Source organism: Rhincodon typus, chromosome 16, assembly GCF_021869965.1.
Source record: "Rhincodon typus isolate 14 chromosome 16, sRhiTyp1.1, whole genome shotgun sequence".
Classification (NCBI taxonomy): domain Eukaryota; kingdom Metazoa; phylum Chordata; class Chondrichthyes; order Orectolobiformes; family Rhincodontidae; genus Rhincodon; species Rhincodon typus.
This window is the reverse complement of record NC_063347.1, coordinates 60,818,767-60,838,673: the sequence shown is the minus strand read 5'-3', so window position 1 is coordinate 60,838,673 and position 19,907 is coordinate 60,818,767. Positions and strand designations below refer to the sequence as shown.

General features: G+C 43.3%; 1 protein-coding gene across 4 annotated transcripts in view; it reads right to left on the bottom strand.

The window, feature by feature from the left end:
* Window positions 1–19,907, bottom strand: part of itpr1b (inositol 1,4,5-trisphosphate receptor, type 1b) — a 500,439-nt gene that overhangs the window by 118,118 nt on the left and 362,414 nt on the right. For all 4 annotated transcript variants that reach the window (XM_048606463.1, XM_048606462.1, XM_048606465.1 and 1 more), the window contains exons 49-50: window positions 13,323–13,445; window positions 5,081–5,256 (exon numbers count right to left, since the gene is read on the bottom strand). In XM_048606463.1, the coding sequence (XP_048462420.1) occupies window positions 5,081–5,256; window positions 13,323–13,445 (299 nt within the window). The remainder of the gene's footprint in view (window positions 1–5,080; window positions 5,257–13,322; window positions 13,446–19,907) is intronic.

The following is a 19,907-nucleotide window of genomic DNA, read 5'->3' as shown; positions in this document are numbered from 1 at the left end:
CACACAGCGTTTGCGGAAATGAAGTTCCGTCTTCACCTTCAGAATACCCTTCATGTTGTGAGATCTAGCATCCAAGAGGCATTGTGGGCCATCAACAGCAGCGATGTATTCAAACATGATCTGCAACTTCTGACCCTGCATATCCACCAGTCTACCATTACCATCAAGATAGGGGATAAATCCAGATTCAACGGACAGTGCAGAAGGGCATGCCAGGACCAGCGTCCCCAAAAATGAGAAGTCAACCTGCTGGAGCTACCAAACAGGACCTCTTGAGCACCAAAAAGCACAAGTAGGAAGTAATAGAGAGAGATAAATGATCCCACAACCAACAGATCAGATCTAAGCTCTGCAGTCCTGGCACATCCAGCTGTGAATGGTGGTGGACAATTAAACAACTCACTGGAGGAGACGGCTCCATAAACATCCCCATCTTCAGTGATGAGAGAATCCAGCACATCATCTCCAGAGATCCCAAGCAACGCAGATACTAGTCTTCAGCCAATTTGATTCATCCCACGTGACATCAAGAAATGGCTGTAGTACTGCAAAGGCCATGGGCCGTGACAACATTCTGGCAATAGTGCTAAAAACATGTGTTCCAGAACTTGGCAAACTCCAAGCCAACCTGTTCCAGTACAGCTACAACACTGGCATCTACTCAGCAATGCGGAAAATTGCTCAGGTATGTGCTGTGCACTAAAAGCTGGACATATCCAACCGGGCCAATTACTGCCCCATCGGCCAACTCTCGATCATCAGTAAAGTGACGAAAGGTGTCATCAAGCAGCACCTGCTCAGTGACACCCAGTTTGGGTTCCACCAGGGCCACTCAGCTCCTGACCTCATTACAGCCTTGGTTCAAACATGGACAAAAGGTCTGAATTCCAGAGGTGAGGTGAGAGTGACAGCTCTTGACATCAAGGCTGCATTCGACCGAGTGTGGCATCAAGGAACCCGAGCAAAACTGGAGTCATTGGTAATCGGGGGAAAACTCTCCGCTGGCTTGAAGATGGATGTGGTTGTTGGAGGTCAGTCATCTCAGCAGGAGTTCCTCAGGGTAGTGTCCTCGGCCCAACCATCTTCAGCTGCTTCATCAACAACCTTCCCACCATCATAAAGTCAGGTGAGAGAATGTTTGTTGATGACTGCACAGTATTTAGCAGCATTTGTGACGCCCACAGGTACTGAAGCCATCTGTGCCAAAATGCAACAAGATCTGGAAAATATCCAGGCCTGGCAGCACACAAGTGTCAGGCATTGCCCATTTCCAAACGAGAGAGAATTTAACAATCACATCAATTGCATTGCAATCACTGAACCGCCCATTATCAACATCCTGGCTGTACCAGAAATTGAAGTAGACAGGTCATATAACTACGGTAGCTGCAAGAACAGGTCAGAGGCTGGGAACCTTGCAATGAGTAATTCACCTCCCTCAAAGCCTACGCACAACTTGCAAAGCACAAGAATGTGATGAAATAATCTCCACTCACCAAGACACGTGCAGTTCTAACAACTCTCAAAAGAAGCTCGACAAGCAGCACACTTGTTTGGCACAATTCACTATCTACAATGGATGCTAAGTAGCAAGAGGATGTACCATCTCAAAGATGCAGTGCAGAAATTCACTGAAGCTCTTTAGACAGCATCTTCCAAATCCCTGACCAATTCAATCTTGAAGGACAAGGGTAGCAGATACATGGGAACACCACCACCTGCAGGTTCTTCTCTAGGCCAATCACCATCCTGATTTCGAGACACATTGTTGTTTCTTTCAGTATCACTGAACCTCCCTTTACTTCCTTTACCATCCTTTTACTTCCTCCCTAAGAGCATTGAGGGCGTCCCTACAAGTGAACAGCATCAATTCAAGGTGACAGAGTCATAGAGGTTTACAGCATGGAAACAGGCCCTCCAGCCCAACTTGCCCACGCTGCCCAGTTTTCACGATTAAACTAACCATATTTGCCTGTTTGGTCCAGATCCCTCCATACCTATCCCATGTACCTGTCCAAATGTTCCTTAAAATGATGTAATTGTACTCACTTCCACCATTATCTCTGGCAGCCCGTTCCAGGCACTCACCACCCTCTGTTTTTTAAAAAAAAAAAAAAAAAAATTGCCCCTCTGGACCCTTTTATGTCTCTCCCCTCTCACCTTAATCCTACGCCCTCTAGTTTTAAACTCCCCGACCATGGGGCAAAGCTGTTGACTATCTACTTTATCTATGCCCCCTCATAACAGACCTCTATAAAAAGGTCATCCTCAGTCTCTGATGTTCCAGGGAAAAATTCTCCTAGCCTATCCAGTCTCTCCTTATAACTCAAACCTTCTAGTACAGGTAGCATCCTAGTAAGTCTTTTCTGTACTCTTTCTAGTTTAATAATATCCTTTCTATAGTAGGGCGACCAGAACTGCACACAGCTGTGACAAGTTGCCCCAAATCCTATAAATGTTCTGACTGATGAAAGCAAGCATGCCGAAAGCTTTCTTCGCCACCCTTCCGATATGTGACTCCACTTTCAAAGAGCTATGAACCTGTATCCCTAGATCTCCTTGTTCTAGCACACTCCGCAGGGCCCTACTACTGACTGTGCAAGTCCTGCCCTGGTTTGACCCATCAAAATGACAGTTTCGCGGTTCACCACCACCTTATCAAGGACTAGGGATGGGCAATAAATGCTGACACCCACATCCCGTGAGAGAATTAAACAAACAACATTTGGTTGAATGACTCATTTGTCCCTTAGTTGTAGAAAAATACACAACACAATCTTAAGTAGATCTTAATGTTTCATTGTAATCGAGTCCAATGGTTGACAGGCCCTAGCTGCAAGCTGTTAAATTAAACGAGTTAGTATTTAGTAAAATTTAGTAACAGTGCCACTGCCCATTAACGTGCATCATGAGAAGCGGTCACATTGCAATTTGTTGCTTAATTCTATCAAGTCTGCTTTCTCAATATAGGGCAGCACGGTGGCTCTGTGGTTAGCACTGCTGCCTCACAGTGCTAGGGACCCGGGTTCGATTCCACCCTCAGGTGACTGTCTGTTTGGATTTTGCATGTTCTCCCCGTGTCTTCGTGGGTTTCCTCCCACAGTCCAAAGATGTGCAGGCTAGATGTACTGGACACGCTAAATTGATCCATAGTGTCCAGGGATATGCAGGCTGGGTGAGCCATGGAGAATGCAGGGTTACAGGGATGGGATAGGGTAGGGGGTGGGTCTGGGTAGGATGCTCTTCAGAGGGTTGGCGTGGACTCAATGGGCCTAATGGCCTGCTTCCTCACTGCATGGATTCTAAGTTACACCTACAATATCAACGACATTGGGGTGGAACAAAATTGAACATGGGATATCACGAGCTGTTGCATGAAGCTTTTAACATCCTTTAGAATTGAAATGTCTTTCGATAGCGAACTTTAGCAACAGTGCAGAGGTAGGAGAGAGAGAGGCTAAAGGCATCAATCAGCAATTCTCTTGTTTGGTTTGACACCCAGAGGTCATTTCATCAACTTTACTCAATAGCAGCTGGGACAAGGTGAAGAAATTGGACATGCTGACATCTGGGAGGGGCACAAGTCCAGGGATAAGTTTTCTGAATGGTTTCTTGAGTAATACAATGTTGCTGCTTTAAATGGGGTGCTCTGGTACTTTAACATACAGTTAGGACAATCTCACAGGCTCCCTTTAGCAGCTTTTCATCCACATATCATTCTTTGGTGCAGTGAAAGTACCAATAACCAGGCTCTAGCCTCAAGATAACCTTCATCTGTAATCATCTAAAGTTTCTTAAAATTAATTTGTGGGGTATGGGCATCGACAGACTAGGCGAGCATTTATTACCCGTTTCTAACTCACCTGTTGCAGCCCAAGTGGTGTAGACACCTACAATGCTAATAGGAACGGAGATTTTGACCCATTGAGAATGAGGGAAGTGGCAATAGAATTCTAAGTCATGCTGGTGTTTAGGACTGAAGGAACATGCAGGAGCTCCCACATATCTGTTGCCCTGATTCTTCTAGGTGGTAGAGGTCATGGGCTTGGTAGGGTGCTGCAGAAGGAGCTTTTATGGCTAACCACGGTGTATTTCGTACAGTGGTAAACACATCTGCCACTGTGCATCTCTGGTGAAGAGAATGAATGTTAAAGGTGGTCAATGTGGTGCCAGTCAAACAACATATGCAAGCGTGTGCGAGAGAACGCAGTCTCATCTCTCCAACTTCTTCCTCCTTTTCCTACCCTGCCCACTTCTCAGATTGGACACGCTCCATCCATCTTCAATAGTGCCTGTCTTCACCTTATTCACAGCACCTCAGTGGTCTAGTTACAGCGAGGGACACTATGTTCAAGATGGTGGCTATACTCTTCTACTTAATGACAGCACATCAAGGCACCAAACACCTTTCAAAATGTAGAAGTCAAAGTTAAATACCAAAGAATTGTAGATCCTGAATTCTTAAGCAATATTTCATTTGGAATGTAGGGATTCAGATGTCCAATTCCATCCTCCCTCCAAAATGACTGTTGCTGGGACATCCTTTCATGATCAGTGGCAGTTCCCACCCACTATCCCGCACCTAATCTTATCAAGTGTCAAAAGAAAGTACAGGACAATTTATTGGGACCAACAGAGTGAGAGACAAGCCTAGTCCTCTTGTCGTACAAAACCTGCCTGCCCACATCCTTTTTAATGGCTGGACAGGGTACAGCCTATGAGCAGGAACACTGAGTAATCTGCTTTCCTCCCTAACCCAGGGCATGGAGCTGAATGGTACCATCCCAACAGACGTTCACACACCCAGGTGTAGATCAGTCTCAAACCAGAAACCTTCTGGCTTATCGTATCATCAACAACAACTTGCACCTATATGGTACAAACCAATTTCAGAGAGCAAGCCACCTGGTGACCAGATACTTGGTCAAAGTTTTGAGGTGCGTCGTATAACACAGAGAATGTATCCATCCACAAATCTATTCCCAGACTACTTTTAACTAGTTATCTCGCATTGTTCTGTTAAAACACTTGCTGACCAAGAGCCCTTCAGCTCGGGATTGTAGTTTCATGAAATACTCACGTTAAATGCTCCCAACAAATAAAGGGTTGGCTCTAAACCAACAGAGAATATGAGCCGCAAAATTGTAGAGGCTATCAAAGCTCGGATGCCATGGGGTTTAGGAAGGGCGATCACGATGGCCAGAGATATACAGACGGCTGTCCACAGTAGGCCCGATAAGTGTGCCTCCAAAGTACCTGCGCACAAAACAGACAGTGAATTCAACATAAAACTGGTTTCCTGTACAGGGCACAAGAGGTTTATTGAAAATTGTTGACCATGGCCTTTGTAGCCGTAAACAGGAAATTTCCTGTTGTACATACATTATTTCAGGGGACAATAAGCAACAGAAGGACTTGCATTTAAAGAAATTAATTTGAATGACCCTGCTCCTCCAGTAGGAGATAGGATCAACCACAAAAACACTAATTTCTACATAGTTACCAAGCTCTGCATACAAGAACTATTGACAGGCGAGAAAATGAGATTTAAAGCTTCTATGCATTCAGACTTAACTTTATTCCTTGCCAGCAAACAAACAGGCAATAGTAAAAGTCTTGGCCATTAATCAGAGGGGAAGATGGTCAGTGGGCCTCAGCACACTCAAGGTTGTCCCATAAATGGAGAAGAAATTTGAAGAGGGAGGGTGGGGATTGCAAAGTGAGACCTCCACTGTTTGCCTAGCCAGACTCGGAAAATAGAGTGTGTTTTGGGCTCTGCAGTGTCAAATAACTGCAATCGGTTGATGTTGGCATCAACAGTCCAGCCCTGAACGTCATCATTCAGTTACTAACAAGATGGAAGGTATTGTTAGTGGATCTCTGTCATATTGCTCTTGGAAAATTGATGTTGTAGGCATTGGAGTGTTAATCCCTGCAATACACAATGCCATGAGTCTGACGCATATCTTTGACATTATTGCTGAGCAACTATTTAGGCTACCAAGCCGTGATTGGTGAAATTGATCAAGATATTCTGATTGAGCATTTACTCCATGACTCAAAAGGTCAGTGGAAACATAGCAGGGGAGGATTTCTACCCAGCTGTTAGACTCAATCGTGACCTTGCAAAATTACTCAGATGTTACCTGAACCTCTAGTTTTTGGAAGATTCCTAACAGCATTTCCAGTTGTACTTGGGGCTGGACAACTTAGGCCTGGTTAGCTTAGTCGGTTGAGCATGATTCTTAACTTCAGGGTCCTGGGTTCGAGCCCTGCGCTGGGCGATGTTGTCTGGGGCAGCACGGTGGCTCAGTGGTTAGCACTGCTGCCTCACAGCGCCAGGGATCCAGGTTCAATCCCACCCTCGGGCGACTGTCTGTGTGGAGTTTGCACATTCTCCCTGTGTCTGCGTGGGTTTCCTCCGGGTGCTCCGGTTTCCTCCCACAGTCCAAAGATGTGCAGGCTAGATGTATTGGCCATGCTAAATTGCCCACAGTGTTCAGGGATGTGTAGATTACGTGGGTTGCAGGGGGATGGGTCTGGGTGGAATGCTCCGAGGTTCAATGTGCACTTGTAGGGCCTGTTTCCACACAGTAGAGATTCTGCGATTCTATGAACTTCAGGAACTGATAGAATCAGTGGACTTTAATGCTGCCTTGATGAATTGTAAAGTCTGCATGTTCTTCTACTTTTTCATATTTTTGATTGTGGACTGAGATGGAAAAAGCACATCAGGGATTAATTTCCAGTGCACTACCCCAAAGGTAGGTGATAGAATGAAGCAAAATCTCAATAGTCAAATATATGCTGATAGTCCCCTGATTACTGTCTACTTTCACTAGGAGTTCTTTGGGTACAGTTGGTGGCAACCCTACCTCGAGGCTAGATACTGAGTGTTTAAGTCCCCCCGCACTCAGAACTTGATGGCCCACAAGACGTGGTTCAAAACACAGCCATTTCAATTTGTAAATTTCACCAATTTGGCTAGTGATAAGAACGTGTTTCCTTGTTAGCTAAAACTCTCCAGCTTCCTTACAGTAAAGATTCAGAGTGTAGGTTTTTGCCATGAACAAATATCCTCCTTATACCAGGGGAATACCAAACATACACACACACACAAAGACACATGCACAAAGGTGTCTGCGATAGTTATTTGAACTCATGTGCGAACAGGTTACACCTAGCATTATTGAGGTAATGATGATTTGAGGTCAAGTGCATGACTCATTGTTATCCTGTTTCAATACACTCACATAGACAGGTTGGAACTTTCTGGTAGCTAGTAAGAGTGACAACCTTTAGAAATGGTGTAATAAGTTCCGATCAAATTATCCATTCTGGGAGACTGAAGTACACTCAGGTCACACTCCAATGCTGCACTGAGGTGGTGCTGCCACATCAGAGATTTACCCTCCAAATTAAATCGTGGCTCCCATCTGCCCTTTTCAGGTGGATGCATGGATCCCATAGTTTGTAGCATTCTTGCCTCTGACTCAGAAGGTCCCAGATTCAAGTCCCATCTGTGACCCGAACACAAACGTCATGACTGACAGAGGTGATGTCTTTTGGATGAGATGTTAAATTAAACCCTGCCTGCCCCTCTGAGGTGGGTATGAAAGATCTCATGGCACTATTTCACAGTGGAGCAGGGGATTTATTTCCGCTATCCATGCCAATACCTATCCCTTAGTCAAAATGACAGAAACAGATTGTCTGGCCATAACACATTGCTGTTTGTGGGAGCTAACTGTGCAAATTGGCTGCAGTGTTTGCTACATTGCAACACTTCAAGAGTTCTTAATTGGCTGTAAATGACTTTCAGAAGTCTTGTGGTTGTGAGAAAATCATAAATACAAGGCTCTCTCTGCTTTAATGATAATATTTAAAGAAAAGAGCAGGATAGTTCTCCCTAATGTCCTGGCCAATATTAACTCATCACTAAAAAAAATTATCTTTAATTTTCGTATTGCCGAGTGCATGAGCTGGCTGTGTCCAAAACTGATGGCTTAATTCCTACAGTCCAACTGGGACTTCAATAAAAACAAAACTATTATCATCAGCTTCCATTACACTGTGCAGCCTTCAGTCACTGCATTTCCACACCATCAACAGTGCCTGTGAAATTTTAATTTGAACTTCTGACACTATCTTCCCTCCATCACCAAGGCTGCCCACTTCCAGCTTCACATATTGCTCACTTTGCCTCAGTGTCCCCCGCCGTCTACCACACCAAAGCCTCATCCATGCTTTGGCTATCTCCCGGCTTGAATATTCCAACGCTTTCTAGCGAGTGTCACATCTTGCTTTCATGCAAAATCTGATGCCTATATTACAGCTTGCACTGCTTGCTCATCACATTCTGCTTACTGACCTGCTCTAGCTCCAACTGCAGCAATCCCTTGATTTTAAAATTCTCAGCCTTGCATTCAAATGCAGATGTGACTTAGAGAGAGAGAGACTGACTATGTAACCTGCTCCAGCCTTACAACCCTCTAGAAACTCAGAGGAAAACCTATTGCGGCCTCAAGCATCTCCCCAAAGCCTTTCACTCCACTGTTTTTGACTGTGTCTTCCACTTCCGAGGGCTAAGCTGTGAAATTCCTCACCCAAACGTCCTCTCTGTTCCCCTAAGTTCGAGATTCTCGACCACACTTGTGGTCACGTGTCCTAATTGCTATGTACCGTATTTTGTTTGATAACCTTCCTGTGAAGCTCCTTGTGATGTTTTACAACGCTAAGATTGCTACTTAAATGCAAAATTCCTGTTTTTAATTCTTTAAGGTAACATCCATTAATTGGACAGTATTCCAAATAAAGTCATGCTATTGGGTTTTCTCTGCTCCTGAATTTCTAATGGCTGCCACCTGTTTCTTCACTCTCAAATCTAACTTAAAATGTGACACAAAAAAACTGAACGTGGCTATTAAGTGTGACAGATATATATATATACATCCTATCCAAACATAACAGTTCTGTGTGAACCTGTCTGAAACCTCAACCACAAAGTTAACAGCAGAACTAAAAAATGTTCTTTGAAACTCTTGAAATGAATATGGAATGCTGTACACCATTGCTTTAAAGGGTAAATCATCTGCTGTGCACAGGATCTTTGGGTCTAGCAGAGAGGTAGTGAGTACAGTTTGAGACATGCAACTACTCTGGTGATGGGACTAATGAGAAGCAGCAGTGCTGCACCATGCTGCGCTCTCTCTCCTACAGGGATGATGAAAGATTAATGACAGCACTCCACCAACTGTTGGAGCAGAGAGTTGACGGTTCCCCGAAGTTTCTTGGAAAGAGATTAGAGTGCCTCCACATAAATACTTCTGCAAAGTACGAAAGCAAGACTGGAGCAACGTTCTGAAGCAGCAAGATGTTGAAATGCACAAAACAGCTGGATTATTCAGACTCGATTGGAGGCCCATGCATCCATTTTTAACTAAGACACAGCCCCTTTAAGAGCTGCTCCTTTACATCTTGTCAAAGGCCACTGGTCGACAGTTCATTAGAAATGAACTCGATGAACAGTTTCTTACATGTCACAGTAGGACACGGAACTTTCATTTGGCTTTTGGGTATCAGGTCCACCTTGGATGCGTGTTCATGTCCATCTTATTGAGGGGTGAGGGGGCCGCGTGACACAGCACGCACTCAAAAGAAAAATAATTCCCCATGTCTGATGACAGCAGGCAACAAGAGGAACATATTCATGAAAACCCAATGGGTTTCAGTTCCTTGCACCATATGAAAAAGAAACCTGCCGCAAGCATTTAAATAAAACCATTCATATCAAGACCAGTCAAGGAACGTCTTGTGAATAAAATATTCCATTGATCAAAACACATTCTTGTGCCAAACTTACGACATTTAAGATGACAAAATTTCCCACTTTACAATAATGACCTTTTTACAAAAAGGCGACTCAATTTGTTGTAAAACACCTTGGGATGTCATGAAATCATGGAAGGCAATGTATGAAAGTAAGTTAAAAAAAGCAAAACTAAAATACTTCAGTATTTAGCCTTTTCACCATTAAAAAGAGAGGTGCCAGCTACTTCTTTGAATTTTTGTGACAAGCACATTTTAAGTTTACAAGAGAACTGGTTTGACGGCTCTGGAGTTTAATGTCTCAGTTTTTCTCAACCATTTTAATTTATTCGGTGGGACTTTTCTCCACCTTGATCAAACAAAGTAGTAAAAAGGCTCAGAGTGCACTGACAAACTGGACCAAAGGGCAAGGCTGGCTAGTTGGAAGCAATGAGCTTCCACAATAGTCCTGCCGTGTGCGCCAGGGAAGTTAAAACCATCACATGGATACCAGTGGCAAGACTTGGACACCTAGCTTATGGCAGTTGATTTAATATATAATTTAATCTGTATTTCTGAGGAAACAGACCTATTCAAAACTGTGCTTCCCAGGATGTGGGCAGCCTTCAACACAATAGGAACTAGAGTTAGTCAACTGCTCCTCAACCTGTTCCACCGTACAATTAAATGACCGAGCTGTATCTCAACCCTATTTAACAAATTTTCACCCAGTGTTCATTTAAACCCTTCCCTACTAAAAATCTATTGACTTCACAGTTGACAACTGAATGGACACTGCCTCCCTAGCTTTGCGAGGGTGGAAGTTTGGGATTTCAATGGGATGGGGCACAAACAGAGTCACTTCACGCATTGTCAGACCAGCTGCATTCTTAGTGGGCTGTCGTCTTGACCTGGACTCTGTCACCGGTGGGTATAACTTCTGCATTTACCTACTTTCTTTATAAGTATCTTGACTAGATCATACCAAACCTTCTAAACTCCTATAAGCACAAGTCCCATTTATGCAAACTATTATTTAAGCACTTGAGATAGAGAACAGATACTGTTTATAACAACCTTGACTCTCCCAGTTTAACTCTTTTGAGGGTGAAGAGGAAAGAAATCTACAGAAGTAGATATTGAGGTTCAAGGACATTCAGACTCTCACGGACCACACCATTTGTATTCGCCGAGAGTCGAGTCACAAGCACAATTTCGATTAAGCCCATGCAAAGAACTCTTTGTCTTGTGCTCGGGAAGCATAGCAACACCACAGTCACTGAAACCAACCCTGAACAGCTTATGAGGATCCACAGAATTGTCTGTAGACATGAATCATCACAGCGTTCCTGCAGCTCTGCGAATGATTTGAGGCAGTGCACACTTTGTCCGGGAGGACAAATGCTGTAATCCCTGAGCTGTCACCTATATCACCAACAAGGATCAAGTCTATGATCCAGCAGTGGAGCCTCCAGGGTTTAATCTCTCTCTCAAAGGAAAAAAAAGGGTCTTGCTCTCAACAAGAACGACACTCCCCATGCAAAGACATCACACTTCCTCCAAACATGGAATCTCAAGGAGAGGCCAGCATGTAACCGTGGTCACCCAGATCAGACTGGTTGCCATGCAGTGAGTTGAAGCAGCCTATGGGAATTGGCTACGAAGTTCAAGGCAGTCTACTTGACAGCACAGAGGGCTAAGATTTGGCTGCCCCACTTGGACTTAGATCTGTGAAGGTGAAAGGTCCAAGTCATACCCACGGTGATGACCTGGATCACAAAACTTGGATTAGCCATGATGTTGCATCAGCAAACTGGTTAGCATCAGCATAAATGAAACTAGAGCGAATCGGTTGCCTTCCAGTCTGTGGTGAGTGCGTTTCATTGCAGTGCAATTTAAGAGAACGTTGGAAGTCAACAAGACTTCTAAATAAAGAACAGACAGGACAAGGGTTAAATTCTTCATTGTAAGGTCACTCATACAAAAGGATTGACACACCTGGATAGTTAGGTTTTCTTTCCATCATAGGATCCCGACAGAATTCCTACAGTGTGGAAGCAGGTCATCTGACCCAGAGTCCACACCGATCGTCTGAAGAGTACCCCACCCAGACCTTCATTTCTTCATTTCTGAAGAAGGATCTAGGCCCGAAACGTCAGCCTTTCTGCTCCTATGCTGCTGCTTGGCCTGCTGTGCTCATCCAGCTCTGCACCTTGTTGTCTCGAGTTTTCCAGCACAGTTCTCTCCCCATTACATCTGCCATGAGATTTCAATTAACTACACGACAACATATAGTGTATACCTGGTGGTTTCATCTCACACAGCAAGTTTTTTTTTAGGCAATGCCAATGTCTTTTCAAAAAGTACATTTTCGCAGGTACACTGGGATCTCTGGACAGAGGTTGCCCAGTGTGACAAGAATGAACTTGACTTGCTACAGTGCCTTTCATTACCTTGCAACATCCCAAATCATTCCGCAGCCAATGAAGTGCTTTTGAAATATGTCTCTGTTGTAAAATAAAAGAGGCAGCAGTGACCAAGTTGCACGAGAAGAATCTCTACAAACAGCAGTGAGGCAATAGCTATTTCATCATCTTATCAGTGATGTCCAATGTGGGATACTCAATGGTTACACCTCCAGGGAGACATGCTCCCCTTTCTTTTAAATAGTGACAGAACCGTACGTCAAACTAACTGATGGTACACGACACTGAAACACGTGACTTAGCTTTAGAGATTTACATACTTTGTTTTAGTGTGGGCTGTTTTACTATCCATTCAAGCTCAGTCCAGGCATCTAGGTTTTTGTCTTAAAAAATTGCTTACTAACAATATTGACTTGATGCTAAGGCTGCAGAGCTCCATGATCTGTAATTCTAGAGTTTCAACATTCTGAATCCTATCACATGGTCACTGAGGTCATATGACATGGCAGCATCTCTCAAAGGCACACTTATATATTCATTTATTTATATCAACCCCTTTCTCTACAATCTCCAAGTTACAATCTGCATCTCAGTTGGTTTCAATTCACTCCAAAACATTTAAAAAGTACATAACTTTCCCAATCATGGGACTAGCAAAACTTCTAAGCTCTTCAGAACTGCTGGATTGCTCATAATTTGCCATCTTAGGCTGTAGAGCTAACAGCCACGTTTGTAAAAAATACAGTGGAACAAATTAAAATCACTACATAAATGGTTGAAAAAAAATCATTAAATGACAGAGATCCTCAAAGAAGCCACTTTCGATTATTTAGACTGAAAGACAATTTCTAATTAAGTGCCTGTGGGCTTGACATGGAATGCAGCTTAAACAGAAAGGAGTGGATAAAATCATCCAACGTTTCAATAAAATCACATTCAATTAAAACATTTGTTGATGGAGTATATCAGAAGAGGGAAAAAAAAGATCAAGAACGGGCACAACATTTGAAGGTTCCACTTAAACAAGCCACTAATTGAATAAGCAAACCACAGCCCGATTCACATGCACACGAGTCACGGTGACATTACCTCCTCGGACACCTTCGAAAGGGTAAAATAATGCCACCAGCAGGTTCATGAGGACAGCCAAATTGAAGGAGATGCTGCTCCAAAAGGTCATGTTACGAGAGCACCAGTACAAAACTGGCTGTCCTGTGAAAACAAAACCAGAGAGCTCAAGGTAAATGGAGATCGTGGGGCTGGATAATAACTTAAATATTAACCTTATTGTAGACTCATTTTAGAAATATGCATCTGATAAAATTAGCGCAAGTCCTCAAGGTAAGTGGGGCCAGATGAACAGGCATTTGGAATTAGAAAAAGGTGTTACAACACCAATGACATGATGCTTTAAACAATGGGCTTGGGTGAGCCAGACCCAGTTTGGACAAATGAGTATTTTCTATGAGAATGGGAATTGGCCGTTGCTGTAGGGTTGCCAAGTCTCCGAGAAGGGGCCAGAGCCCCCAGGAATGGAATATCAAACTGCACAGGACTGCGGAGTGCAACCCCACAGAAAAACCACTGGTTTTGTAATTTTCTCTGAACATTCTGCTTTATGAGATCTAAAACATTGAAAGAGGGGACAAAAGGCTTATCGGCCAACACTCGAGCATCATTTGATTGACGAATTAATCTTTCTCCTTTACGTTATGTGTAGGAAGGCAGCGTGTCACAAGACGAATGATGTGTTGGCTGATGAATGGCCAGAACATGGGGACAAATCATGTGATGACACCAGCAGTAGCTTTAATCAAAACTGGCAACTGTATATTGTTGCCTCTTGAGCCTCCACCATTCAATTAGATCATAGCTGATCTCTCTCTCTCTCAACTCCATTTACCCATGTTGATTTCTGATCCTCAGTGAACAAGGATAACTAATAAACAATTCCAGTTTTAAACTTTTTAATTAATGCTAACTTAAGGAAATACTTTTATGTCTACCCTAGCAGATTCTTTCACCATGTTAAACACCTTGAGGTGATCACTTCTCATCTCAAGGCAAATCTGCAGAAACTGTGCTTATAAATTACTATCACCATTCTGGCAAATCTGTGTCATATTCTACTAAAGTCAGTGTGTATGCCCTAACGTAAAGGGTCTGAAGCTAAATGCTGTGTTCCAGATGGTATTTCCAGGCATGACTCCGTACAGCTGAAGCTTAGCTTCTTTCCTTTAGTATTCCAACCACTTTGAGGTGAAGGTAAAGGCACCACAAGTATTCTGATTCCATGTGGTTGCTTTTTTGGATACCAGTCATGCTCCTCCCTGCCTTAACATGCTTCTAGATAGGGTGGACATGTGCAGGACAGAGATTTATCAGCTATCAACATTCAGGTTTTTTTTTAAGCTAAGCCACTTTCTTTGGCTGCACTGCCATAAGATCAGACCAGTGCTTCAAACAAACATCTGCTGAAAATTGCACAGAATATTACAGACAGTAACGGCTAATTTACCTATGTTTATACAAGTCAAGGTGGTGCAATGTCCCTAGCTCTGAGCCAGGAGGCCTGGGTTCAAGTCCCACCTGCTCCAGGGGTGTGTAATAACAGCTCTGAACAGGCTGATTACAAAATACCAATAAAGTTCCATCAATGACTATAATGGGGTATGGAATACGACCCATTCACAACAGTTTGCGACAAAGCACAGAAATGAAAAATTGGTAATGGGCACCTGGAAAGCCAAGACCCAAACATCTGGTCAGTCCAGGTGGACAGGATAGTAGGTATGCTATTTATAATGACCTCTCTGATCAAGGAGAAGCAGCACCGAAAACATTCCCATGTTGCCGGCTCCCGATCGTGATTCCCCGGAATTCTGCGTGTGTGAGAGGGCACAAGGACTATGGGTGAACACGGATTGAGAAGAGGAACTCGAGTGCTGCTACAGCAATGAAGCAAAGCTAAAGAATTAATTGTCTCAGGAGACATGCAATCACGTCTTTCCTTTTTTAATAGGGGTTTTATCCATTTTAACTGTATGGTCTATCTTATTGATTGTGGTTTTTCATGATACAATGTGCGGGGAAAATTAAACTAGCAGTAATAATTGATCTTCTTATTCCTGTGTGTGTGTGCTCCATCTACATTTTGTGGTGTCATCCCTGAAAGATTTGCCCACAAAGAAATTATGCGTGTTCTGTGCAATACTCCAGACGGAAAAATGAAAAGTGGACAGAGCTTTCTTCGATGAAATAAACCTTGGTACAGTGCTCAGTGGAGATCCTATTCATGGAGGTGACGGAGGTGACAGAGGTGACAGAGGCGAAATGGAGTAACACGATAAAGATCTTGGCATGTACTGAAAATCTATTTTACATGCACCTGGTTCACCCAATGTTTGAAATGGTTACAGTTAATTAACAATGACTGTACAAGAAAGCCTGTTCTGAGCATAAAATGACAAATTGGTCAAACTCTTGGCCATCAGCAGCTCATGTGACTTGTTTAAAGATTCTGATTTCCAAAAGACTTATTACAGCAGTACAGCAAACTCCATAATTATGCAGAAACAGACCTGAAGAGTATAATGTTTGCAAGAATGCCAGCTTCACTCTGGGTAAATTGCAGAAGTGCCCTCTCTTTCACATGGAGAAGAACTGCACCTTCAATTGTCTCATCAGTAACAGTTAACCAGGTGAACCCAATTAAACATCCAACTCAAACTGAAGGGAGTCTAATTTTTGTGGCTTTTCAGAACAACAGGAGTAATTAGGATCACTGCACTTGGTTTCACACTCCAAGAAATATGGCAAGCGAAGGCACGGGCAGGTGTTAAGTCTGTTTTACAGGTAGGTCCCGACCAGGAATCCCGACAAACCAAGTGTGCTGACATTTCGCTGTTTCTGCTCAAAAGGTTTGGTCTTCAATTTCCTCCGGTTGTAACATGTGACATGTCATCAACTCAACTGAGCGCTTACAAGACTCGTCACGAGTCTGGCTGCCCATTTCATGTGCTCCACGTGTCATCCCTGAGGACTTCAAACCATTGATCGGGTCTTCAAAATTAAGCATCTTAACAGCTAAGCTGGAGAGCAAGCTTACTGTATAATACAAATTCACTGTAGGCATCTAAAAATAAAATGCAGTTCAAAGCAACTCCCAATAAAAAAGATGAAATTTCAGTGAAAAATTAAGGGCAAATAGATCAGCTATTTATGTCTGTTCACTAAACAAAGACATTACGTTCTCTGCTTTTAACTGCATCGCAGAACTTCGTAACAGTCATAAACGCCTCTTTATCCAGTAACTTGTTCTTAATCAATAATCATCCTCCTGTGACAAACAAGTCATTTGAGAATGGTTTGAACAGTTTAACCCGGAGGTATTTTGGTGAAGTTTGTTTTTAAAAAACTATTTCTGCTGGGAGTAGACAGCATACTCAGCAACCATAAAATTATTCAGCGTTGAAGATTTTATTCGTATGTTAAAATAATACAAAGGCAATAAGTGATAGAGGCTCATAACTCACCCCACAAATGGGAGAAATCAAAACCTTATAAACAGAGACAGAGGCCATTGTCTGTGTTGCTTTTTTGGTGGAAAAAAAGATCTGTCTAATGAATTTCTCAAAAGCCCTACAACATCTTTGTTTTCAACTATTTAATCAATTCCCTTTGAAGGCTACCAACGGGTTTAAAGGGATAGGGTCAAATGCTAGCAAATGGGACTAGGTCAGATATTGAGATGTCTGGTCAGTGCAGACAAGGTGGACCGAAGGGTCTGTTTCCGCGCTGTATACTTTATGACTATCAGATGGTGCTACACCTCCTTTGTGCAGACCAGACCACAACAATGCTTGAAAGAAAACAATATTCCCCTCATTTGCATTGCCATGGCTCAAGCCGCAGCAGTGAGAGAGTTATGAACATCACCTCTCCATCAAACAAGGACAGTGCAGAGCAGATGTCTCTCACCAGCAGAGAGTGAGTGTAGGCTTTAAAATTCTCCTTAGCACATCTGGAATAAGACCAGCCTTCCACAACCAGAAACAAATCCAATCTGATTTTTAAAAATTCAAAATTTTTAAATGTCTAAACATCCAATCGATTTCAGTGAATGTGTATTGTTGTGACTGAGTCTGGGGAAGTATACTGTCACTCTGGTCCAACTACTTCACAGGTCACAACATAGAACAGAGAGAGTTTTCCTAGTTACCAGAATGGCCAATTATATGTGGGTCAGGTTTCAAATAAAATGATCCATCAACCAATGATTTCTTTGCAGCAATGAGCTTTCTGGGGGGAAACAATTCTGAGCCAATCAGTTATTCTTGAAGACAAAAAGGACAGAGATAGATAGAATCCTTAGAGTCTGGAAACAGGCTATTCAGCCCAACAAGTCCACACTGCCTCTCCAAAGAGCATTCCATTCAGACCCAACCCCCTACCTTTTCCCCGTAACCCTGCATTTCCCACGTCTAATCCGACTAATTTACACATCGCTGGACACCTAACCTGCACATCTTTGGACTGTGGGAGGAAACCAGAGCACCCGACAGAAAGCCCACACAGACACGGGGAGGACATACAAACTCCACACAGACAGTCATCTGCGGGTGGAATCGAACCCGGATCACTGGCGCTGTGAGGCAGCAATGTTAACCACTAAGCCACTGTGCTGCCCTATGTGATATAGAATGCTCTCAAATCTATTGTTCTGACATTCTAGCATGTATGGTCACATCACTAATCATGACTCTGGAGTCTTGGCAGACACAGCTTGCTCAGGAAATGCAACGTTGAGAAGTTCCTTCAGATCACTGTTTCATATGAACAAATTGGTTTAACCCTGAATTCAACAGAAGATTTTTTTTTTGTTTAAAATCAAATGAGCAGTCCTTCTTCCCACATTTCTTGCTTCCCAAATGAAGACCAGATAAACCATGAAACTCCACAAGCCAGTCATTGTTCAAGCAGCCCCTGTAGGGTCTACTGCAGAACAAGGTATCACTGGCCAGGTGATTTCTAGACTTGTTTAAAACATTTCCAATGTCCACAATGACCTTTCAACAACCTCGTTTAAATAAACCATTGCAGGTATTTCCATAAAACTTGCAAGAAATGCATTATTCCATAATCCTTCAACATTTAAATCCTCATGAAATATCAGACATGGAGCTTCTTTGTAGCTGTAGAAAGAAACCGGTTAAGTGACTACTTCAGTGCCACAAATCAATCCATACAGATTTGGGGAACTACCTCAGGTTTCAGCAAATACGCCATTCTGAGATGGTCCTGAGGCTTCGCACCACAGACCTATCTTGGGGGTTACTATTGATCAGAAACTGACTGGACCAGCTGTGTAAACGCTGTGGTTACAAGAGACTGGGAATTCTGTGGTGAGCAACTCATCTCCCATCTCACCAGACCATCTACAAGGCCCAACTCGGGAGTGTGATAGAGGGCTCCCAATGTTCCTGGACCAGTGCAGTCCAATGATGCTCGAGCTTTATATTGTCCAAGACTAGTACCCATCCACCATCTTCAACATCACTCCCTTCACCACCTCTCACACAGTCAAAGTAGCATGTACCACCCATGAGATGTTCTGCAGTAACCCAAAGATTTTTCAACACAAGCTTTCAATCTGCAAGCTCTGCCACCAAGAGATACAAGAGCAGCGGGCACATGAGAACATCACCAACTTCAACCTGCCCCCATCCCGTGCCACACATATCCTAGACTTAGATTAATGATCTCTAGGTCAAAATCCTACGATCGCTTCCTAACAGCATTGCAGGTGTCCCTACAACTCGAGGACTGCACTGGTTCAATGTGGCTCACCATGACATTCTCAAGGGCAATTAGGAGTGGCGCCAGCTAAGGAAAGACATTACATGAACGAATGTTTTAAAGACAAAGGTAGATACTGCCTCGGAAATAAATCCTACAAAAAGTATTGATTTTAGAGTGAGAACACATCAAGCAGATGCTGTTTGTACAGGGGCTTGGGAAGATAAAGAACAAAGAATTATCCCAGGAAGGAGCTGCCTTTTTCCTAACTATTGACTCATAGCATCAGCTGTGGAGTCTACAGGCAGGTATCTTGGTCAGAGGGGACAAAACACTGGGCTGCATATTCTCTCCTCCTCTCCACACACATAACAGAGTATCAAATCTATTACAAGCTTTACATACATGTTTCCCAACTGCCAGGATTATCCTGGAGTCTCCAGGATTTAAAAGCTAATCTCCAAGATCCTGCTCTGGGGTTCGGTTAAGCTCAGTTGGCTGGATGGCTGGTTTGCAATGCAGAGTGACACCAACAGCATTGGTTCATATCCTACGCTGGCTGAGGTTACCATTAAATGGATTCTCCTTCTCAGCCACACCTCATGTCTGAGGCATGGTGACCCTCTCTAACAAGGGAGCAGCTCTATGGTCTGGTAAGGCTAAGGTGAAACAAGAAACCAGGGGAAAATTCATAAGGGAAATTCAAAGAAAATTCTTTAATCAGGGAAGCATTCAGTTCTCGGAATGCCTGGAGATGGGAAAAAAAAAGGCCGTTGACCTCAAGTCAAAAATTTAGCCAATCTGATAAATGACGGTGGAAAGGCAGGCGTGATAGTATGGATGTGTTGGGTAACCAACACAGAGGGGGTGGGTGTA